Genomic DNA, 25,719 nt, shown 5'->3' with positions numbered 1-25,719 from the left:
GGTGCAGCAGAGAAAAGAAGAAAAACGAAATCACACTTTACAACTTTACTTACAACACTTGATTACAGAAAATGTGTGCTTTTTTGAGGATTTCAAATGTAGAGATAATGTCCTTTCATGTTTGTCTAATTGTCTGGGAGCTATGTTGACATACTGCCTTAGACTGAATGTCACCATAGCTTCAGTTTCAGTTTCCTATTAACTTTGACTGGGAGCTGAACTTTTTACTTATTGTTTTTCTTTGCAGGTCTAAAGTCAGTGAGGGAGATGACCACTAACTCTTTCAATCCAATCAATACAACTGCTGCACCTAATGGAAATGGCTCCAAGAATAGTGACAGCAATGGTGGGCTTAACATCATGTCTCTCATAATTTATTCCCTGGCTTTTGTCCTCGGTGTGCTCGGGAATGGAGTGGTTATCTGGGTGACCGGGTTCAAGATGAAGAAAACTGTTAACATAGTTTGGTACCTCAACCTTGCTGTGGCTGACTTCCTCTTCACTGCGTTTTTGCCCCTGAGTGTGACTTACACAGCTTTGGATTTCCACTGGCCTTTTGGCAAGTTCATGTGCAAGCTGAACACCACTATCAGCTTTCTGAACATGTTTGCCAGTGTCTACATTCTGGTGGTGATCAGTGTGGATAGATGTGTGTCTGTGGTGTGGCCCGTCTGGGCTCAGAACTACCGAAATGTACGCAGAGCATCCTATGTGAGTCTGTGTGTTTGGGTGGTGGCTTTGATTCTCAGTGCTCCATACTTCATCTTCAGGGACACTGAACAAGACTCTAACAAAATGATTTGCTTTGACAACTATGCTCTTTCTGATGACTATGAAACACCATCAGTGAAAAAGTTAAGGGAATTTCGTCATCAGGCCATGACTATCACACACGTACTCCTAGGATTTGCTGTGCCTTTCACTTTCATTGTCTTGTGTTATGCTGTTATAATCCATCGTCTCAGAAGAAACCGCACACTGGCCAATCAGTCAAGTCGCCCCTTTAAGATCATCGCTGCCATTATCATCACTTTCTTTCTTTGCTGGGCTCCCTTTCACATCATGGGTCTAATTGAGATGGCATATCACATGCCAGAATATTCAAGTGAGATATTAGATGATATCATCACAATTGGGTTCCCGATAGCCACCAGCGTGGCCTTTCTCAACAGCTGCTTGAATCCACTGCTGTATGTGTTCATGGGCCAAGATTTTAAAGATAAAGTCCGCAAATCCATCCTGATTGTGCTGGAGAGTGCCTTCCAGGAAGAGGAGACACGCAATTACACTTACACAAAGTCAGTGGACACCAGTCAGAACCAAGAGAGTTCAGATTTGAATACTGAGGTATAAGAAACGAAATAATTAAGCTGTAAAGCATATGTCAAATTGCTTATGGGCTTTTTACTACCTTAAGTATGATTCAGATATGTGAACTGTTTCTCCACTTATACATCCTATAATCACCACATGTGGGCTCAAGATATATATATATTGTATTGCATTGTATATCTATAAATAAATCCTCATATGTGTATCAATTAATCCAACATCTAATAAGAAGCATCTAATGCAGTGGTTCTTAACCTGGGTTCGATCGAACCCTAGGGGTTCGGTGAGTCGGTCTCAGGGGTTTGGCAGAGCCTTCGCCATGACATGCATGGCTCATTTTGTGCACCAGTAAAAAAATCACATTTTATTTTTCACTAAAGAGGGGTTCAGTGAATGCGCATATGAAGCTGGTGGGGTTCGGTACCTCCAACAAGGTTAAGAACCACTGATCTAATGACAGCAGCTTATCACTATCAAAAAACAAGTAACAGAAAACACTGATTATTATAACATCAACCAGTAGAGGGAGCCGTTTGCATACTAAAACGTCATGGCACCCCCACACATGATTGAGTTGCAACTTCTAAAAACTAAATTAAGAAAATCAGACAAAATGCGCTTTGTTTCTCTTATGTGTTGACTAGACAGGACGTGCATGGTTAAATCTGCCATTTATAAGCATAATCATTTTTGGTGCACTTCTTATGCCAAAACTATTTATTAAAAGTAGGCAAACAAGTGAAATAAAGGGTGAATTAAGAGAATACAGTGTTTATAAGATGACATGTAATTATCCTGTGTAAATAAATAAACACACAACACAAACAAATATATAAGATTCATGAAACATGCATTTTGAACAGTTTTGTTTTCAGCACAGTTTTGTGTTCAGCCACACAGTTGCACCTGAAAGCAAATACAAATGCATATTCTCAGAGACATTTATTCAGATTAAGATAAAATCTAGTCAAATAAACATAAATATAAATGGAATAAAATGAACTTTGAATATATTGAATAAAACTCAAATACATGGAATGAACCTTGAATATATTGATTCACTTTGTAGTAACGCCCTATATTTGTATTATAATTTGCCTCTAGATAAATTTTCGATAACTTTGAACATTTAAAATGTTTAATTAACCTCATAACTTGACATTATTACTGCTCTTATTCACTTTTAGTTATTTATTTTTACTCATTACTCATTACTACTGTAATTTTTGTAATTTGGCATAGTTTAGTGCCTTAATCCGGATCACTATTCGTGTTGTTTTAGCACTGGGGGCTCATGTCGACAAAATTCATTTTCTTTGTAACTTCAACTGTATTTGACATCAAGTAATTATTTGGGGGTAATTAATTGAGTATAACCAAACTATAACTGACTTTGGCAAGAAAATGATGGAGACCAACAATAACAAACCATTAACTCTTGTATTAACACCAGTACAACCACTAGTGAAATTAGAAAGTCTTTCATTACTGTGTCTAACATTTTTCACTTCCTGATATTTGTCTTTGGTGTGCTCAGGAATGGTACTGGTTATCTGGACGACTGGATTCAAGATAAGGAAAACAGTACCCACATTTTGGTACCTCAACCTTCCTGTGGCCAACTTCATTTACTTTGTAGCATTTATACCCCTTAATTTAATAAATCTTGCTTTAGACTTCCACTGGCCTTTTGGCAAACTCATATGTAAGCACAACACCATGGTACTTATTCTGAACATGTTTGATAGTGTCTACATTGTGGTGGTGATTAAAAAAATGTATGTAAGGGTTGTGACTCTGGGTGTTTGGGGGGTGGCTTTGATGATCGGCTTTCCATATTCCATCATCATGGACACAGAGCAAGCGTGTAAGAATGAAAGCAAAACTCTCTGCTTAAACAGCTACGTGGTTTCTGATGACTGTAATGCAGAATCTCCCAATATACAGCGACAATTTCATCATCCACCCATTATCATCGCCCGGTTCCTTGTGCTTTTTGCAGTCCCATCCACTGTCATTGTCTCCTCTTATGTTGTCACAATCAAAACAATCATCTCATAAGAAACCACTGGCCACCCAGTTGAGTCGTTTTTTTTTTTTCTGTGCTGGGCTCCTATTCATATTATGGATCAAATTGTGATAGCTAAAAAAAATGGATACTTCAAATTGTATCATTGGCATCCGTTTGGCCACCAATATGGCCTTTCTCAACAGCTGCCTGAATCCACTGCTGCATGTGTTTATGGAATAAGATTTTATTAAGAAAGAAGTCTGCAAATCCATTATGAATGTATTCAAAACTGTCGTCCAGGAGGAGGAGAAACACTCTCACACTTACAATAAGTCAGTAAACACAAATACAACTCAGTTTTAAATGCTAATGTTCAAGGCTTGCAATGACTTAAAGAAACAAAGAAACAAAAGAAACATTACTCCAGAGGAAATCATTCTAAACCTGATTGTTTGAATTGTATAAAAATATATAATGTTAATTAGATGGAAGTAGCTAAAGTTGTTCATGTCTCTTTAACTCACAGTTGCAGTTTGTGCTATGTTTGTACGATTATGGAACTAAAAGTGGTTGTAAAATGCCACTTCCTGGAAAATAGAATGAGTCAGTAATTTCAAAATAAGTATTACATTTGTTTCTGGTCGACTTTGTGTAACACAACACTTGGACATGTGACTTGTCCCACAAATGCCATATTAGGTAAGAGAGGTGGGCATTTAAACTATTAACTATATAATAAAGATAACACATTCAGTCAATATATTTATTATGACTGGAATACCACTGAGTTCCTTGTAAGACCATCATGTGAATTTTCATATTTTTTCTTACTTATTTAGCATAACAGCAGTCTGGCATATTCCCTGTTAATATATGACATACGAGTTATGGTTGTTGTGTTTTATTGTGTTTAACATTTGCAGCTTTGTATAATTATTTATTCTTTATTTTTACATATTATTATATACTGTATAACTTAAATTCAATTGCACTCTTCTCACCTTAGTCTTTTCCACCATTGTTAATTGTGACATTTCCCTCTTTTGCCTAAAATGCCATTTAGTTTTAGTCTTAATTTAGGCATCTTAAAAAAAGAGAGAGAAAATGTTTTGCATATTTGCTTGCATATGTTAGTATTTAGTTTTACTAAATATATATCTATTTTTAGTTTTGTTCAGTATCTGATCCCAACTTTTATGATCACAACAACATTTAAGACTTTGTTTCCTGTTTTAGATGTTTATCAGGCATTCAGTATCATAATCATTTATGTTTGTTTATATTTTCTTTTTTCATTAGAGATTACTGAAAACAAACTGCCTCGGCTCCATCACGATAAGGGTCTATGCCCTGCAACCTTTGCTTGTGTTTCTGTTATCTTTTCTTTCTGTCTGGGAACTACAGATAAAAAATTGGCTCATAGCTAAATCTGGTACATTTAAAGCAATGTTTATTAAAATGCATTGTCCCTGTTACAAATAAAGAATTAAGGTTATAAAGTCTATATAGTCTCCACTTCTACCACATCTAGAATGTTTGATTTATAATCAGAAAAAATATTATAGAAGGGGTGTGACGTCAGACTGCAAAATCTGCTGGAAGCCTCATGTTAGAAATCTAAAAACAAAAATAGCAAAGAGCATCCCAGTGTTGGGGAAAACAAGGCACATTCTGAACCACTAATCATTGGATATTTAAAACTGTTCAATGGTTTGATCTCACTTAAATTGTGTTGAGTGTTTAAACAAGAGAGAAAGGTGTGAAAATGTTCGTGCCTGAGTATAAATTGTATAAAGTGTCTAGTGAGGGGTTTTACAGCCTCAAAACATCTATAAGAATTGTAAAAAATAAAGTTGGCTACTTCATGGATTTCACTTATCACGGGTTATTTTTAGAACGTAACTCCCACGATAAACGAAGAACCATTGTACGTCCATCTAAGACGTACCTAAGATAGTATATATAGAGTCCCGATCAAAAGTTTAAGAGTACTTGAAAAATAAAAATAAAAAATCATATTTTGCATAGTTGGATCTTAACAAGGTTTGAGCTTCAATATGCAACAAGAAGAAATGGGAGTGAGACAAAACATTAGTTTGAGCATGCAATTTACTGAAAACAACACTTAAACTGAAACCAGTTGTTTTACAGCTGATCAACTGTTTTACAGCCTTTAAAAAGCCAAATCTGTGCAAAAACATGGATTCATTGTCATTTTCTGTCAGGTAGCCACATTGTCATGACATTCTGATGGCAAAGGCAAAAGAACATTCCCTTTTTAAACGTGGTTGGGTTGTTGAACTGAATAAGCAGGGTCTCTCGCAGCGCACCATTGCTGCTAAGGTGGGATGCAAGTGAGAGTGAGACAGTCATTTGGAATTTCTTAAATAATCCTGCAGGTTATGGAACAAAAAAGGCAAGTGGAAGACCTGAAGAAATTTCACCAGCACTGAGTCTGAGGATCCAACTGGCTGTCCGTCAAGACACTGAACGATCTTCAACACAAATTAAGACCATTAGTGGTGCCGAATGCAGCCCCACAACCATCAGAGACTGAAGGGCTTCAAAAACAAAAAACGTCTTCAAAGGCCTCGTCTGCTTGAACGCCACAGAACTGACTGTTTGGTCTTTGCAAGAAAGCACCAAACATGGGACACTGAGAGGTGGAAGAAAGTTTTATTTCCCAATGAGAAAAAATGTAACCTTGATGGTCCTGATGGTTTCCAGTATTACTGGGATGACAAGTAGATCCCACCTGAGATGTTTTCTATGTGCCACAGTGGAGGGGATGCCATAATGGTCTGGGGTGCTTTTTCTTTCAGTGGAACAATGGAGCTTGACGAGGGGGGGTGCAGGAGGTCATAGCCGCTGGCTATGTCCAGATGTTGCAGAGAGAACGCCTCATGACTCAGGGCCCTCGTCTGTGTGGTAATGACTGGGTTTTTCAACAGATCATCGCTATATTACACAATGCCTGCAGGAGAAGGGACTTCTTCCAGGAGAATAAGATTACTCTTTTCAAATTCAAATTCAAATTTTATTTGTCACGTACACAGTCATACACAGTACGATATGTAGTGAAATGCTTGGACAACTGCTCGTGACCTAAAGAGAACAAAAAAGGAAAAGGCTATGAATAAGATAGGAAATAAATATGAAAAATTAAAAAGGGTAAATTTAACTAGGAAGGAATAAAATATAAATTAAGGTTAAAAATGAAATAACTGTACAACACAAATTAGAATGAAGGGTAAATTTAACTGGGAAGAATAAGATAAAGATAAATATATAAATTAAAGTTGAAAATAAAATAACTGTACAACAAAATACACAATATAGAACTATATAAGAATGTATGAAGAAATCTAAATATAAATAAATATATACACAATAACAGCAGCTGTACAAGTATTAACCGGAAATGAAGAATATAGTGACCAGTGTTGTGCAAAACCAAAGTCCAGAAAGTCCAGTGTGTGTGTAAGAACCATATGTGTGGGTCAGTACTGTGTGGTGGTGTGATTGAGAGACCGTATCGCCTGCGGGAAGAAGCTCCTCCTCAGTCTCTCTGTGTTGGTCTTCAGGGAGCGGAATCGCTTTCCTGACCTCAACAGAGAGAACAGTCTGTTGTTGGGATGGCTGAGGTCCTTCACGATCTTCCTGGCCTTGGTCCAGCACCGCCTGCTGTAGATTGAGTGCAGGTCAGGGAGCTCGGAGCGGATGGTGCGCTCAGCTGACCGCACAACCCTCTGTAGAGCTCGTCTGTCCTGCATGGTGCTGTTCCCGAACCAGGTTAAGATGTTTCCCGCCAGGATGCTCTCTATGGTGCACGAGTAAAAGTTCCTGAGCACCTTGGAGGGCAGTTGGAAGTCTCTCAAGCGTCTGAGGTGGTAGAGACGCTGTCGGGCCTTTTTCACCACGGTGTTGATGTGACAGGACCATGACAGGTCCTGCGTGATGTGAACTCCGAGGTATTTGAAGCTGTCCACTCTCTCCACTGGGCACCCGTTGATGACGGGGGTCTGGTAGTTCCTCTCCTGCTTAGTGCTGAAGTCCACTATCAGCTCCTTTGTCTTACTGACGTTTAGAAGGAGGTTGTTCCTCTGGCACCAGTTCTCCAGATTCCTAATCTCCTTCAGGTAGGCCGTCTCGTTGTTATCAGAGATCAGGCCCACCACGACGGTGTCGTCAGCAAACTTGATGATGGTGGTGGAGCTGGTAGTGGCCACACAGTCATATGTGGACTATACTGTGTGTTCCCCTGATCTAAATCCAACTGAGAACCTTTGGGGATATGAGAGCATGAGGGTGGGAATGGATGTTTGTATACAGTGGGGCAAAAAAGTATTTAGTCAGCCACCGATTGTGCAAGTTTCCCCCCTAAAATGATGACAGAGGTCAGTAATTTGCACCAGAGGTACACTTCAACTGTGAGAGACAGAATGTGGAAAAAAAATCCATGAATTCACATGGTAGTATTTGTAAAGAATTTATTCGTAAATCAGGGTGGAAAATAAGTATTTGGTCACCTCAAACAAGGAAAATCTCTGGCTCTCACAGACCTGTAACGTCTTCTGTAAGAAGCTTTTCTGTCCCCCACTCGTTATCTGTATGAATGGCACCTGTTTGAACCCATCATCTGTATAAAAGACACCTGTCCACAGCCTCAAACAGTCAGACTCCAAACTCCGCCATGGCCAAGACCAAAGAGCTTTCGAAGGACACCAGGAAAAGTATTGTAGACCTGCACCAGACTGGGAAGAGTGAATCTACAATAGGCAAGCAGCTTGGTGTGAAAAAATCAACTGTGGGAGCAATCATCAGAAAATGGAAGACATACAAGACCACTGATAATCTCCCTCGATCTGGGGCTCCACGCAAGATCTCATCCCGTGGGGTCAAAATGATCATGAGAACGGTGAGCAAAGATCCCAGAACCACACGGGGGGACCTGGTGAATGACCTGCAGAGAGCTGGGACCAAAGTAACAAAGGTCACCATCAGTAACACACTACAATGGCAGGGAATCAAATCCCGCAGTGCCAGACGTGTTCCGCTGCTGAAGCCAGTGCATGTCCAGGCCCGTCTGAAGTTTGCCAGAGAGCACATGGATGATACAGCAGAGGATTGGGAGAATGTCATGTGGTCAGATGAAACCAAAGTAGAACTTTTTGGTATAAACTCAACTCGTCGTGTTTGGAGGAAGAAGAATACTGAGTCGCATCCCAAGAACACCATACCTACTGTGAAGCATGGGGGTGGAAACATCATGCTATGGGGCTGTTTTTCTGCCAAGGGGACAGGACGACTGATCCGTGTTAAGGACAGAATGAATGGGGCCATGTATCGTGAGATTTTGAGCCAAAACCTCCTTCCATCAGTGAGAACTTTGAAGATGAAACGAGGCTGGGTCTTCCAACATGACAATGATCCAAAACACACCGCCCGGGCAACAAAGGAGTGGCTCCGTAAGAAGCATTTGAAAGTCCTGGAGTGGCCTAGCCAGTCTCCAGACCTCAACCCCATAGAAAATCTGTGGCGGGAGTTGAAAGTCCGTGTTGCTCGGCGACAGCCCCAAAACATCACTGCTCTCGAGAAGATCTGCATGGAGGAATGGGCCAAAATACCAGCTACTGTGTGTGCAAACCTGGTAAAGACCTATAGTAAACATTTGACCTCTGTTATTGCCAACAAAGGTTATGTTACAAAGTATTGAGTTGTATTTTTGTTATTGACCAAATACTTATTTTCCACCCTGATTTACGAATAAATTCTTTACAAATCCTACCATGTGGATTCATGGATTTTTTTTTTACATTCTGTCTCTCACAGTTGAAGTGTACCTCTGGTGCAAATTACTGACCTCTGTCATCATTTTAGGTGGGAGAACTTGCACAATCGGTGGCTGACTAAATACTTTTTTGCCCCACTGTATGTGTGTGCCTGTATTTCTGTGTCTATATGTCAGGTTGGGTGTCAGGCGCCACCTCTCTGGGGACATCTTAGGCCCTCCAAGGTTTGGAGGCCTATCTCCCCCTACCACCACTTCCCCTGCCAGTGGCGGACTCCCTCAGACATCGGTGCGTTGGTGGTTCTTTGTGTCCGGGGATGGGCGTCCAGGTACACACCGGCTCACTCCTTGGCGGCCGCTTATCGGGGCCTGGAGCCTGGGGCTTGCTCGGGCCACTTCGGATGTGGGGTACCCCCGGCCTCTCGGCCTGGGGCTCGGTCACTCAGGCACGGCTGGCTGCCGGCGGAGCTCACGGGCGCGTCACTGCAACTCCCCCTGGTTTCTGCTCCGCGGCTGCTGAGTGAGCCGTCATCTGGGACTCTCCTCAGCTCTTTCCGGGACAGTGGCGCAGCTGCCCCTCTGTTGGTCTTCCTTGGTCTCTTGTGTTCTGGGGGCCTCTGGATGTCTGGAGTTTTGATCTCCTCCATACCTGCTTCATGCCCTAGAGGACGGGGCTGTGGCCCCCCCACACCCTCTAGCAGATCATTACATGAAGGAACCTTTTAAAAAACAAAAAACAAATGCGTCCATGCTCACAGGTGTACACACGGGTGATCACACCCACAAACTACACCCTTTTTGGCTCCTACCTCAAAGCACACTGTGTTCTGTTGATCTTATGTGCTGCACAATAATGTTTAATATTTAGTATTTACTGTCATATTCCCATATATCATTGTGATGTTGTTTATTCTATTACTCTTGTTCTCTTCTGCTTGTTTTCTTTTTTCTTTCTCAGCAGGTGACCCAGGTGATTGATATATGCATTTTTTTTTTTTTTAAAAATTTCTCTGCTCATTCTGTTGGTTTTTGTCTTTTACCCTTCTCCCCCGTCCCTCTTCTCAGCTGTTTCTCTTTCCCTCTTTCTTTCTCCCCTTCTTTCCCCCAGTCAAGTCTGTCCCATATTCAGTAAGTGAAAATAAAATGAACAATAAAAGGTGAATCAAATGGACCATTACGGCAAGGCTGGGATGGTCAATTTGGTAAAGTAAATCCGTTGGGCATCTTTCTTTGCCTCTAGACAATAATTCTGATGGCAAAAGAGCCAAACGGGACAGGCAAAAAAAAAAAAAAAAAAAAGAGAACCTTTGGGGATGGATGACAAGGGGAGTTTAAAAAAAATGGACAACAGTTCCAGACAGTAGATGCCCTTTGTGCGGCCATCTTCACCACTTGGAGAAATGTTCACACTTACTTCATGGAAATGCTTGCATCAAGCATGCCACAACAAAGTTTTTAAGGGATCAATAATAACGGTGGAGCTACTCATTACTAAGTTCATGTTTGGAACTTTGATTTCTGCTTTGGGGGTTTACAGGGGTTTTTTTTGAGGGTGTGGTCCTAAGATTTGAAAAGCCCGTTTCAGTTCAAGTGTTGTTTTCAATAAAGTGCATGCTCAAAAAATGTTTTTGTCTCACTCCCATTTCTTCTTGTTGCATGTTGAAGTTCTACTTGGAACCTTGTTAAGATCCAACCATTCAAAACATAATTTCTTGCTATTTTTCAATCGGGACGATAGATCGATCGATAGATCGATAGATCGATAGATATAGATGTGTGTTTGTGCATATATCCCTACTGACTCCCTATTGACAATGACAATTGTGATTTTTTTTTTTTTTTTTTGCTTACCATCATTAAATTAGTATGGCCAGAGTATTTTATGACTTTACTGCCTATGCACATATAATGTAAATTTCATGATCACTACATGAATGCACAAAACCACCTGTAGGAGCCATTCTTTGGTTAATACCTTATGTGGTCACTAGAGGTCACCTTTTTCTGTTTTGGTTATGTAATGTAAAGGTATTTAAGGTAATTGGCGTCAGGTGTGTCATTGAGAAGGCAAACAGTTTGTGACCGTTGCGCTGTTATGCTAAGTCGATACGGAATAAAGACCAAAAAGGACAAGATACATACTGCTGGAGTTATTGGACTGTGAACTTAATTCATGCATACCAGTGACATCGCGTCACCCCCGTTAACGACCATCTCAGTGGCTTCAAGCGTAGGCTTAGCCTCTACACCACCATCTTTTTTGTTATTCTGCATTTATAAATGAAGTGTCAAATGTGTATGACTTGATCCCATATGTAATACATCTAACACAAGAAGATTATTATCAAATAGCCAATAACGGAACACGTGTTAATAATACAAAACACAGCAGCACATGACTAAGTTGCAAAAGTCAGTGTCCTCTGACATTTGCCCTCTCTTACAATTACAATTACACAGGCAAGGGTGAAATCATTTGTCATTTCTGAAGCATAAGTACTTTTGGCAGATTTCCAAAGCCAAATATTATCAAGAGTAAGTAAACAAATGAAACAAGATTTATAGTGTTTATAAGATGAAATGTTCTTAGCCTGTGGGTAAAATAAGCGCACACACATTATTGCTGTCAGATTAGGTAAAAAGCAGCAGGAATACTTCATCTTGATTATTCAAAATCATTAAGGTCCTGCAGTCTGCATAATATCCACCTGCTACTTCGTCCCCATTTGTTTCTATGAGAAACACATTTACCTCGAGGTGAAATGAAAAGCAGGAGGAATTCCTTTTGAACAAAGGAATAGAGTCTGATCCAGAATACAGAAAAGTGACAAGTTTCCAATGCATTTCCACCAAAGACACAACGATTAAAGACTTAGAGAAAATGTTGATGCTCTGTTTAACAACTGCCAGCTGTTCAGTTTCCCATGAGAATTCAAAAAAACAGACAAAACATTTTCCATACAGGAAGAGACGTGGTCCTCCTATACCTTCCAACCCAATGTTCAGAAGTGGGTGCAAAGAGTTGTAAGGCTATTAATGAGATGAATAGACTTTTACAGTTGTTTTATGCAGAAAAAGTAAAGCCAGGAGATGTGAGTTATGCTCTGCCTACAAACTATTGCTCATTTTATTTTTTTAAACTGAATTTTCCATTTATCTCTCTTCATGTACATTTTTTTTACCTAAGGATGTAATTAGGGAATTAAGGGTTATTCTGCCCTGACTAGGGTGTAAAGCTGGTTTCTAGACTGGCAGATAGCATAACAGGTCCACAATAAACATCCAGGAGTCAGCAGGTACATTTTAGATGGTTACTGTAAGCACTGTAAAACTGTAATACAGAAATGAAAAACAAAATATTACATTTCTGCTATAAATGACTTGCCTTTACAGTACTAAACACTAAGCCATTCACTATCATGTACATCACACGTAAACACATCAACATATCCTGAAACCATGGTTATTTGCCCTAGGTATTTAATGGTTAGCTCAATGTTAGCATTATATTGGCCCAGGTATACAGCAAAGAGAAGGCCTCCTTTCTCCCGCACTCCAGCTGTACGGCTGTAGGATTGATCTGATCCCTGGTGTTCCCTTGCCCACTAGTCGGCTTTACAACATTTCTAAGCCTGAGCAAGAATCCATGGAACATTACATCACTGATTCATTGGCAACTGGTATAACTGGACCCTCCACGTTGCCCTTGGGTGCGGAGTTCTTTTTTGTTGAAAAGAAGGATAAGACACTTCGGCCTTGCATAGATTTTTGGGGACTGAATAAGATAGAGTGGAGAATCACACAGGGTTGTCTGCAAAGAGAGCTTTAGGATGCTTCCTCCCACTGTCCACTGCATCGTCCATCCACGGTGTTTGCAGGGCTGGCTCAATCTACACCAGTACGATGTTTTCAGAAATATGCAAGCAGGAGATGGTGGATGCTATATTACTACTAATATAATACTTGTAACTCTGTAGCAGACAACAATTTTAAAGTTTTCGCGCTGTGGCATTAGTGAGCAGAAAAAACAGAAGTAAGGACGGACTTGAACGAAGGCTAGAAGGCTGTCCAATTTCACAGCGGCTCACTTCCATCCTACCCGGCCGTCGAATGATCGTAGGATCCTTCGGAGCATCCTTCCCCTGAATTTGGACACAGCCTATAAATGGTTGGTTAGCTATCAACATTTTTGTCCGTCTGTATCTGGAAGTCCCACAGGATCTAAGTTCGGTCATTCTGGACCACCTTAGGGGGCATCTCCCATTTTGACCTTGGAATTATGTGTGTATATTGAAGACATTTTGATGCAACACGCTTCTTTCCCCCCCTTAATTGTCTTAAGAGGTTATAGAGCTGTGATGCTATATTTACTATATATATATATTTGCTGCTGTCTTGGCCAAATCTGTCTTAAAATGACATAACATATGTATGCAGTAGACAAACCCTACGGCGCCTCCTGCAGGTGGTGTGCCTACAGAAGGGCAGGACCCTTGGGCTAATGCCCGGTGCTTTCCATCGCACTCCCTTCCCAACCCTTTTGTCATTTTTTATATGTTTTTTCATTTTCTTTCTCCTCAGTCCTGTCTGAATACAATTCAGAACTGTGTTGTGAGCAGTGTTGGGTAAGTTACTTTAAAATAGTAACTTAGTTACATTACTAGTTACTTCTCTCAAAAGTAACTCAGTTACTTCAAGTTACTCGTTACTTTCAAAGTAACTAGTTACTAGGGAAAGTAACTTTGGTTTTACTCAGAATTCTCTTGTTAATGTGTTTCTTCCATAACTTTGCCAGTCTTCTAGCTTGCTTACTTGCCACAAGTGCACTGTGCCACCTACCAATAGAAAGGAAAAGATAATGTGCATATTTCCACGAGAGAAATCCCACGCCTGGACCGTCATTGACTGCTGCCATGATTCTAGCCTACGTCACAGCGTCATGTGCGCCTTTTACATCCACCACAAAAACTGCAGTCGTGGTGCTTTCGATTGTACTCAGAACTCTGAAATTCTGCCTTCTGAATAGGAAGATGTAGGCAACACCAGACTGCAGATGAGCTGCTTACAGGGCTGGACTGGGACAGAAAATTGGCCCGGGCATTTTGATTAGAGACCGGCCCACCATTATAGGAAAAATCATAAAGCCTTTGAATGAAAATAAACACTGTTGTGACAGTGATGTTCACTGTGTTGATGGTATATATGCATCAATCTATCAATCGTTTGTTGTAAGATTCAGATAATTATTTTTTAAAAGCTAGACATTTTAAATGGGAATAAGAAAGAAAAGTATTTCTTTGTGCCCCCTTTCCCTGTTAATGGTGGGCCAGTCTCTAGTCAAAATGCCCGGGCCAATTTTCTGTCCCAGTCCAGCCCTGTAAGCAGCTCATCTGCAGTCTGGTGTTGCCTACATCTTCCTATTCAGAAGGCAGAATTTCTGAGTTCTGAGTACAATCGAAAGCACCACGACTGCAGTTTTTGTGTTGGATGTAAAAGGCGCACATGACTCTGTGACGTAGGCTAGAATCATGGCAGCAGTCAATGACGATCCAGGCGTGGGATTTCTCTCGTGGAAATATGCACATTATCGTTTCCTTTCTATTGGTAGGTGGCACAGTGCACTTGTGGCAAGTAAGCAAGCTAGAAGACTGGCAAAGTTATGGAAGAAACACATTAACAAGAGAATTCTGAGTAAAACCAAAGTTACTTTCCCTAGTAACTAGTTACTTTGAAAGTAACGAGTAACTTGAAGTAACTGAGTTACTTTTGAAAGAAGTAACTAGTAATGTAACTAAGTTACTATTTTAAAGTAACTTACCCAACACTGAAAACCTGTGGTGATCCCATACGTGTCAGGAGTATCGGAACAGTTGAGACGCAAATGATGCTGTGCCTTCTGGAGGATTTTTGTTGCCCGGAAGCCTTTAACTGAAGAGCTCATTTGCAGACTTTTAGTAATAATCCTGTTTTGTCAGCATCTGAGGCTGAATCTCAGGTGAGACTGAAGAAGTCACTTGGATGAGTGACGAAACGTTTCTCCCACGAAACGCTATGTCCAGATGAACAGAATGAACTTTTGGAGGTAAAACATGGAATACACAAACATTGAGACCAGGATAACTAGATGTAACGCAAGGAACACAAGGGAGGCAAAGAAGCAAAACCTAAAGATTAGAAATTACCAAAACACCAAAACTGACAACAGGAGCAGTGTATTAAAATTGCCCAGTTGCTTGCTTCCATCCTATTTCTAAACATGCTGAGGTGACTCCTCTATTGAAAAAACAGACTCTCTATCCCAGCTCTAATTATCAGCCTATTTCAAAAATTGCTATTTATAAGCAAATTACTAGAAAAAAAATGTAGAAAATCATGTTCAGAATCTTACTATGCAGATTAAAGGCTTTTTACTCTTTTCAACCTGGCTTTCAAAAGCAGCACTCGACTGAGACCGTTGTCTTAAGGGTCTATAATGATCTTTTAATGGCTGCTGCAGGGAATTGTTCTGTGATCATTTTGCTTGATCTCAGTGTAGCCTTTGATACCATTGACCACAAAATTCTACTTAACAGGCTTGAGGTTTTGGCTGGTATAGGACTGACAAGTTCACCTCTAACACTGCCTCCCTAACCTGTGGGGTTCTGTAGGGTTCAGTTTTGGGTCCATAATTATTTTTCTTTCTATGTGCTTCCTTTAGCCAGTATTATTCAATCTTTTAGTGACATTTCTTATCATTTCTATGCCGATAACAATCAGCTGCATATGTCCTTTAAGCCTCATCAGCTGGATAGGCTGTCCAGCCTAATCCATTGCTTAACTTTCTGACTGGCTTTCTAGCAAATACCTGCCATGGTTTGCCATTTGGAGAAGGGACCGAAATCCTGGAATAGTGCTTTTATTTATAGTGAAGTAAATAAATCTCTAGTGCGCTCCCTCAACTCCTGTGTTGTGCCTTCTCCCAAGTGTCTGTACTCCTTGCTCTCTGCTCCCGTGTCTCCGCACACCCTGTGCATACTGCAGTCCTGTGGTACGCTCTCCTCCTGACAAAAAACAACAGACGCAGCTGTCAGGACACCAAACTCCAGCAGGCATACACTTAACACTAGAACCACTAACATAGAGTCTAACTCAACAATCCCCTGCCCTTAGGAGCTTCCTCATGCTCTTAAATAGCTCACCCAACGAGCTTGGCATGGTCTTCAGGTGTGGCCAGCCCCCCTAGCAGGGCCACACCCACCAGGCCTGAAGGTGCCTGTCAGAATACCACTGCACACACACATGCCTGCCTATACATACAAATGTGGACACACACAGCAGCACAATGCAGCGAAAACACATAATAATAATTGAGTCCACATGTCACAAACAAGAATGCTGTGGGCTCAAGAGCAGACTCAATTGCTCGAACTATGTACACGCACACACATACATATACACTGATATGCACACACTCATCCCCCCTCCCTTTCCAAACGCCTTCGATGCTTGTTCCCTCCTGGGAACACGACGGGTCTGAGCCCGCGCTGGAATGGTAGCGCTGGGCAGGATGGCTGCTGTGTTTGCTTTGGATTACTCCTCACCTTCCACCCGACCCTGTGGCTTGTCACGTGTTCCATAATGTTGTGCTGTGGACATTTATGTGCTTTTTTGTGCAGAGTAGTTTTTTTGTTTTCTGTTCTCATGCTGTCCTCCCAGGAGCCCAGCGTGAGTAGAGGTCTCTTTTTTTCCTCCTGTACTTTCCCATTGTAGTGTATATTTCAGTGGGGTTTTTCTTCTGTAACGCTACCGATCTCCGACCTGTATCCCCATATGATGTCTGTGTTGTGTGTGTAAGGTTGGGGGGGGGGGGGGGGGGTGTCCTATTTCACTGCAGGGCAACCTACACGTGGCGAATAAAGCCTTGATTGATTGATTGATTGATTGATTTTATTGAAGGGGAAAAGTACTTAAACAAGGCTGGGTCTAGCAGAAACTATACGCAGGAACTGAGGGAGACCGGAGGTCGGAGAAACGGACATGGAACACAAGGAGAACATGGGCGGGAACTTCTGCAAACACAGGAGAGAGGTTTTACTGATCTGGGAAACAATTAAAGGGCTGAGGTGAGTGGTTCTAGTGGAGAGTCTTGTTCTTACTTGGAAACACCAGCTATTAGGCAGAGGAGGGGTTGCCGTGGGAGCGTCCCAGGGATCAGCTGGTCCAGGTTCCAGGGTGTTCAGAGGAGAGAGATCCACCATTAAAGCACGGGCAGGAGGGCAGGCTGAGGAGATGGTGAGTATGTAGTCCTAGGGTTCTAGGCAGACTGGAGAACGGGGTGAAAAAAGAACCAGCTCTGCTAATGAGCACGACGGGTGATGTATCTGGAGAACACTGGAGACAGAGAACACATTAATCCAAGATCCAGGCAGACGGATGCCAAACACAGTGGAGATCAAGTTTACCACTAGTGGTAGCAAGACGAACTGGTGAGGAGTGGCAGGCAGCGCTGGCTTAAAAGCCCTCCAGATGGAGGCCCGGAAATTGGAAGCAGGTTATTAGCTGGCCAACTCAACCCCAGGGAATGGGCAACAGGAACCTGGACCACACCCGACCAGACACTCCCACGGCATATGACACCACACTGCTCAAGGACCCTGGGTCCCTCAGACCAAAGTTAAGCAAATAAGACTGAAAGTGTGGGTTGTACCACTTCTCTTTCTCTGACCAGCTCTGCTGTGAACTATGCCTCAGTCCTACCAGCCTTCACAGCATCTCAGAAGAAGCATTACAGAGATGCACAAAGCTAACAAATCATTTCTAATGTTACGATTGTTCGTCAGGAAAAAAAATTCTACAAATGGACCAGTAACACTACATTGGTGAAATATAAATCAAAAGTAAAAACATAAACTTTGCTACCCACTAAAATCTTTGTTCATGTGTCACTGAGAAAGACCAGTAGGGGAACACCACAAAAGGAAACTCTGCTCTTGAAGGTAAATAAGTACAGTTTGAACAAAAATAGTTAAGTGTTTAAAGTATAAAGCTATGTAAATGGACTACTTATATACTATATTTATTTGTATCAAATCCAAATTACCAGTCATAGTGACGTCACCATAGAAAAATGTTTAAACAATTTATGAATTATTATCTTGAGGACCAGATAAATGTTAGAAAATGAATCAGCACATGAAACATTTACTTCAAACTATTAAGAATTTAAAATTCTGCACATCAGCTGGTTGGAATAGCTCGCAAACTATAAGCGGACATTATACACGTATAAAATCTCACATAGTTCACTCAGGGATTAATGAAATATTCTGATTCTGATTCATTCACATGTTAAGTTCTTTAGGCTCTGTTACTGTAACCCTCAACTGTGATATGAGTTTAGCATACCAGGGATATATTTCCTTTTCTCTAATATTGGCAGTCAGGATAAGCGGTCACATTAAGCTAGTTATTAATTTGCTAAGTTAACCTGGGGTTTCCCCTGGATGTTACATGAGTCAAATGAATTACAATTATAGATGTACCAGTGTACCAGGGTTTGTTCCAAAAAGTGTTCAGCTGCCAAATAGTGATTTCTGTTTGTTTTTATCTGTAATATATTTGCTTATATTCGTAGACTACTCAGCTGTATTTATTAAAGGGTTATGTAAAATTAAAAATACCTGTTTTGCAAGTATCTTCATGACTTGGTGTTTTTGTACATGCATTGTAAACAATCCCATCCGTGTTGGCCACTAAAAATATCTTTATCCTCCTAAGACCCAGCAATAAATTTTTGTCTTATCTCAGGGACATACGTCTGAAACTATCAAGAAGCATTTATGCAATCTATATGAGTAATGCTGTACTGTCAATGGGTCATCCTGGGCTTTCTATTTATGCCACATTTGTGGGGGTGTGGGCAAACAGACCACATGGACTTTCTTTTCAAAATGATGGGGATTGTAACTTCTATATTTTATGGCCACAATGTAGGTTAAGTGATACTTTTTTGCAGCTGTATATGATTATATCGCTGAAACTGTCTTTATCAATTCAATTTCAAATGCACTCAAACTGAAACTGCTTATTTATGTAGTATGAAAGGTGAAACCAGGACAGTGCTGCCCACAGTCAAACAGGTGGTTGTCTAATTACATCACAAGGAAAACAAGAAAGCAGAGCACAAAAACCAGAGGAAGGGTCTCATTTATGAAGATAGCATGAACACCATACAGAAACTGGATTTAAATTGTTCTTTAGCATGAGGCATGAAAACAGGAAAAAGATGCACAACCATCAAACCAAATTACCTTTATGTCTCTGATTAGGGCAGAAATAATAAAGCCTGTTTGAGATAAGGCTGCCACCAAAAAAACAAAAAGCCGCCATAGAGGGAATGACAGACCACACTTCTTGTGGCAGCCTGAGCCCCCAGGACAATCCTGGGCAAAGACCCACACACAGCTGCTATAGCCAGGCAACTTTACAAGCAGACAGTTCAGTGAGCTGTCTGAAGCAATTCACTGCAAACAAATGCTGTGGGCAACTCCTGTGAGCAAAACACTATAAGTGAATACCACTGATAGAGCCCAAAAAAATAATCATGATATTCAGAAATCATATATTATATATTTTATTGGGTTCACTACTTATTTTGGAAAGTAAAAACCTCAGTGATTTAGAGGTTATTAAAATATGTTCAAGCTTGGCAAATTACTTATATATCACATAAATCATAACACACCACTATCACTTTTACTTACTTGAAATCAGATTGACACCAAAAATTGTGGAATTACATACCACTAACAGTTACTTTATTTTACACTCCCCTGATAACAGCAGACACACTGTCACACACCAGTAAGCCAAGAACAGTGACAAAGGTTTAATGGAAGACATAAACATTTATGCAGAGAAGGCAGTAAACAACCTGCCCACCAGCTGAAATTACTTCACACAGCTTAAGAAAAAACTTAATAAAGAGGACAGCATTTGTGCAAAGATCATATCATTGTGCCACTGAAGCTGGTCAGACTGTACCCAACTCACATTATGAGCAATGTTTTTAAGTGTCCTGTACTTTCAAATGCAACATTGTATCTGCTTAACAATATCAGCAAGCAAACAACTGTTATGCCATTTGTCATATAGTGCAAGTCAAAGATCCAGCTGCTGCATTTCCCAGGGAGAGAAAAGTGCAAGATAACTTCACCCAAAGATGGAGAAAGATGTAAGAAAGACAGGAGAACAGAGGTTATTTTGAAAGATAAGAACTCCTCAGTGACATGTGATAAAGTGGAAACTTAAAGTTTACATAAGTCCTCATTTTAAAATCATATTAGATCTGTATATGGTGTTATGTTTTTTTTTTTCATATTGTGAAACGCCTTGCAATACAAATTGAGGTGTATACTGCGTGCTCTTCAAAGTTTGCATGAAACTACTCAGCAGTTGTGGCAATTCTGAGCAAAATAAACAGGTTTGTGTGGATTACAATGTGAATTTTTTTTTATCATATAGTAAACAGATTCAGTTACTTTGCACACAAAAGCTGGTAGAAATGTATGCAGTATATGTAAAATCTGTACTTCTACTTAGGTAAAGAACGCTTATTCTTTGTGCACCTCTGGCACTGACTGAAAAATTACAATTTGTCTTGATGAGTTGAGAGATTTAGATGAGACGTGCACCAAAACAGTTGCGAATGTCTGTAGCAGTGAACCATGTAAGAAACTATAGCAGTATTCACGAGGGAAACAGAAAAACTTTAGACCCCATCAGCGCACGGACGTCAGAGGAATTTTCCATAGATGCGCTATTTTCTGGAGAACTGATTAGCTAGTGGGCGGTGATTTCATAGCTATTCATCTTTTAACTTCAACATACACTGCCCCGGAGGAAGTTAGATTCCCAGCAAAAGTTACAGTGGTCAGTGGTAACGTAAGAAGTGAATGGCTTTATAAAGCTTAGCAGTGCGGGCTTCTGATCATCAAGACGGAGCACTGATTAGTTAATTAACAGACGGAAGATGAAGACATCGGGTATCTTGGGCTGCTGAGGTAAATACATTTCAATCACTTAAGTTAAAAAAAAGCTATCGAACTGAAAGAAGGGCATATCACACAAACGCGATTTGCATGATTAACAGAAGCAATTTACTGCAAATTGTGTTAGAATTAATTCTGAAAAAGCAAAACTTATTCTGTGTCTCTTGCGTTTGTGATAGTTGCTGTTATGAGTGTTCACTTATGTTTTTATGGATGGCTCAAAGCTGTGAGCGCACAGTCGTATCTTTGGCTCTTATCCGTAGACCTTCCTCACCATGGATTTTAGATAAGACCCTACATATTTATGAAACTTAATATTACAGGTATTTCTCTGAAACAGGACAGACTATAATTGAATTTGGAGCATCAGAGGGACAGGAAGAATCCCGATACCACAACTTTGTGGATCCACAACAAGATGTGGATCAGAAGAGGCACATCATTATCATATCTTTTGGGACTGCCCTAACTTAAAAAATTACTGGCTGGGAATCCATAAAACTTTGTGTGAGGTTTTTAAGATAAAATTTGACATCAATTTTGTAAATTTGTACTTGGGCTCGGTTGCTGGCTCGGTCCGGGGAGGGGACACAAAACTCTTACAAGCGCTATTAGCAGCCAGCAAAAAATCAATAACCAGAAAGTGGTTAAATCCAACTCCGCCAACACTTGAGGATTGGTTTAATGTGGTTTTCGAAATATTTAAAATGGAAAAATTGACATTCTTTTTTAAAATTCGAAAAGACAAATTCTACAAAATATGGAATAAATGGATTAGCTTTGTGTCCCCCATCCACCCTGAATTTAGGTAAGACCAGCCCTGAATTGGTGTATCTCCCATGTATCGTACAATGTCAGGTTGACCATCAACTTCATAATATGTACCTAATGTAGTCTTTGTAAATAAGTTAAACATGCTGCAAACCACAACTTTGTATGCGTCGTGTACACGACGCATACAAAGTTGTGGTTGCTTCACAGACCGCCAATTTTCTTTTTTAGAGTGACCAGATGGTTTAGAGTCGTGCTTTTAGTCATATTTCTATGCAGCGATTATAACAAAATGAAAGCGCCTCTCCATTTTTTCTCTCGGCAGTGTGCGCACACAGAGTGAATTTCATTGACTTTTTCAATTCTTTCGGGTTTCCACTCCCAACACTGTTTTTTTTTTTTTTGGGGGGGGGGGGTTCAAAATGAATATAAAATGTCAGAGACTGGGCCCTACGTAAATGCTCCGTTTGGAGCTCAAGCTCGGGACGTCTGCACCCATAAGCTGTCATAGTTGATTTGTCGGACAGTGTCGGACAAACTGCATTTAACGATGCGCAAAAACTCCAGCGTCTGTGGTAGTGATGTGCAATACCACTGATTTCCTTTACGATCTAAATTAATCTGAAGTAAAATTCAGTCTGCTATCGGCGAAACTGACCCGATACTGATACTTTGTACAAAAACGTAATGTGTTTGGAAAATCAAAATCAAAAGTATTATATTTCAAACTATACCTTCATAATAAATACAAGACATCTGAGTATTTGGTCTTATTGTTTAATTATGAGGAATATATAAAAGTAATGAACATGAAAATTCTCTATCTAAATTTAGAAAGATTCAATTAACAATCAACATCAAATGTGACTGATTAAAAATAATAGCTCTGAGAAACATTTTATAGATGCATGTTATTATCTATGTTATGCATGAAATATTTTGAGTTGTATTATTTTAAGCCAAAAATGTATTGCAAGTACGCTGTCTATATTAAAGATACCCAGTCTATATAATCCCCTTGAAATGCTCTACAATTTGAACAATGTATTTTAAAGGATGCGGGGAATTTCCCTCACTTTAACAAATAAACATAACCTAAGTGTATGTGAGTTCAAAAATTCAGCAACAATGCTACGCATCACCAACAGCTTCACACTTTCTCTCTCTGTACCTGGATAGTGCCTGCCTGCCTGCAGCACCAAACAAGTCCACAAGTGATGTTTGTGGAGCATCTGTCCCTCCCCTGATTCAGTTCAGCTTGTCATAAGTTCATCATCATATGTGTTATGATTTACTTTTGTTTGTGTTTGAAGAGGTGTATCTGAAAATTGTCCATTCAGACTCAATGTCCCCAGTCTCCTCCGTAATGCTCTTACAGCTCTGCCAGAAGTGGGAGTTGAAAGCTCGCAGACCGGGGTCTCTGTCATCATTCCCAATGCATTCTCACTCTATTTTCAGGGATGCTAGGTCTTTCCAGCATCCTCCCCAGCCACTTGATTTAACTCACCACCAGGTGGTTATCATTACATGAATGAATAAAGCACATGAAGTTGACAGCATAAAATAAGGCATTATCTAAAAGGTTTTCATCGAATGGTTTACACAGATAAACTACAGAATAGCACCACTAGGTGTTGTATTAGGAAGTGATACTGTGCTGCAGAGAGAGACAAAAGATGAGAGAGTACATTAGATAACTTAACTGATTTTAATTGTTTACATCAACTCATGAATTGAAATCATCGCTGCTCTTCTTGAGGTTCTTTTGGGCTAATCAGTATTGTAATCTACATCCACTTTAGTACCTCAATCTAAACACTCAACATTATTTGTGTTGTTTTAGCAAAATATGTTTTAAGTGCTCATATCAACAGGATTCCTTTTCTTTGTAATTTGCATTTGACATAAAGTTGTGATGTAAGAGTAATTAGATTGAGTATAAAAACTAAAACTGACTTTAACATACATTAATACTGTTCTTTCTTTATGTTAATACCGCAGGTCTCAAGAAAATGATGGAGGTGACCAACAGTAACTCAACCAGCAACTCTTGCATTCACATCAGTACAACTACTCCTGAGATTCGAAAGTCTCTCATCACTGTGTCTATCATTTTTCACTTCCTGATATTTCTCCTTGGTGTGCTCGGGAATGGACTGGTTATCTGGGTGACTGGGCTAAAGATGAAGAAAACAGTAAACACAGTTTGGTACCTCAACCTTGCTGTGGCCGACTTCATCTTTGTAGCATTTCTACCCCTCAATGTAATAAACCTTGCTTTAGACTTCCACTGGCCTTTTGGCAACTTCATGTGCAAGCTCAACACCATGGTACTTATTCTGAACATGTTTGCCAGTGTCTACATTCTGGTGGTGATTAGTGCAGACAGATGTGTGTCTGTGGTGTGGCCTGTCTGGGCTCAGAACAACCGAAATGTACGTAAGGCCTTGTTTGTGACTCTGGGTGTTTGGGGGGTGGCTTTGATGATCGGCTTTCCATATTCCATCATCATGGACACAGAGCAAGCGTGTGAGAATGAAAACAAAACTCTCTGCTTAAACAGCTACGCTATTTCTGATGACTATAATGCAGAATCTCCCAATATACTGCGACAATTTCGTTATCCACCGATTATCATCGCCCGCTTCCTTGTGCTTTTTGCAGTCCCATTCTCTATCATTGTCTCCTGTAATGCTGTAATAATCCATCATCTCAGAAGAAACCACACACTGGCAAGGAAATCAGGTCGCCCCTTTAAGATCATTGTTGCCATTATCATCACATTTTTTCTGTGCTGGTCTCCCATTTATATTATGGATCTAATTGTGCTGGCGAAAGAAATGGACACTTCAAGTGGTGTCATTGGGATCCCTTTGGCCACCAATTTGGCCTTTCTCAACAGCTGCCTAAATCCACTGCTGTATGTGTTTGTGGGCAAAGATTTTAAGAAAGAAGTCTGCAAATCCATTCTAGCTGCAATGGAGACTGCCTTCCAGGAAGAGGAGAAACGCTCTCAGAGTTATACTAAGTCAGTTAGCACAAATACAACTCAGCTTTGAAAACTGATGTGTAAGGCTGTTAATGACACAAAGAACCATAAGGAAACAATATTACTTCAGAGAAAATCTTTCTAGACCTGTGTTGTTTGAAATATGTGAAAAGGTTTAATAAATATTTATGCCCATTTCACTGATCTTACAATGTTAATTTAATGGAAATGGCTAATGTCATTTGTTTCTTAAGTCATACATTAAGTTTGCATTAAGTTTGTACCATTACAGAGCTGAAAGTGATTGTAAAAGGCCTGGAAAAAAAGAGCGAGTCAGTAATTTCAAAATAAGTATTACATATGTTTCTGTTTCCTGTTCATTTTACTGGTTCTTTTAACCTTTAACAAGTATGATTTGGTTAAGTGGAAAGTGACACTTTAAACACTATCAGTGAGTATAACGTATTTGGTCTGTATGTACATTTACAACAACACCATGTGAATAATTCGATTTTATGGTAATTATTTAGCATAACAGCTTATCTCCTATTAATGTACTGTATAAGATAAATGATATGATGTTACGTTTAACAAAACTGCAGCTTTGTATAATTATTTAGTCTTTAGTTTTATATAGGCATATTCTTATATACAAGTTAAATCAAATGCCATGTCTTCAGTTCCTCTCCTCACATGAATCTCTTCTTATATTTACATTTATTATAAAATATTTACTATTATATAGGACAGGGAGGTTGAACCAAAGTTTCTGGGTTCCAAGATTAACACTATGGCT

At 40.0% G+C, this 25,719-nt stretch overlaps 2 protein-coding genes and 1 pseudogene across 2 annotated transcripts; all 3 read left to right on the top strand.

Moving 5' to 3' along the window:
• Nucleotides 1-267: 267 nt before the first annotated feature.
• Nucleotides 268-1,353, top strand: LOC146658863 (chemerin-like receptor 1). The gene has a single exon (XM_085421789.1). The coding sequence runs from the start codon at nt 268-270 to the stop codon at nt 1,351-1,353; it is 1,086 nt and encodes a 361-aa protein (XP_085277915.1).
• A 1,273-nt stretch (nt 1,354-2,626) lies between these two features.
• LOC146658862 (chemerin-like receptor 1) lies at nt 2,627-3,706 on the top strand (annotated as a pseudogene).
• A 20,240-nt stretch (nt 3,707-23,946) lies between these two features.
• Nucleotides 23,947-24,993, top strand: LOC146658861 (chemerin-like receptor 1). Its single transcript, XM_085424165.1, has one exon. It carries the CDS (start codon nt 23,947-23,949, stop codon nt 24,991-24,993), a length of 1,047 nt encoding a protein of 348 aa, XP_085280291.1.
• The last annotated feature ends 726 nt before the right edge of the window (nt 24,994-25,719 follow it).

The sequence above is a fragment of the Rhamphochromis longiceps genome, linkage group LG11 (genome assembly GCF_057381845.1).
Source record: "Rhamphochromis longiceps isolate RC_006_pf linkage group LG11, R_longiceps_female_GT1.1, whole genome shotgun sequence".
Lineage (NCBI taxonomy): Eukaryota > Metazoa > Chordata > Actinopteri > Cichliformes > Cichlidae > Rhamphochromis > Rhamphochromis longiceps.
This window is presented reverse-complemented; position numbering and strand designations above follow the sequence as displayed.

Excerpts from the sequence above, each read along its gene's own strand:
- LOC146658863 (XM_085421789.1), top strand. The coding sequence starts at position 268 with ATGACCACTAACTCTTTCAATCCAATCAATACAACTGCTGCACCTAAT.
- LOC146658861 (XM_085424165.1), top strand. The coding sequence starts at position 23,947 with ATGATGGAGGTGACCAACAGTAACTCAACCAGCAACTCTTGCATTCAC.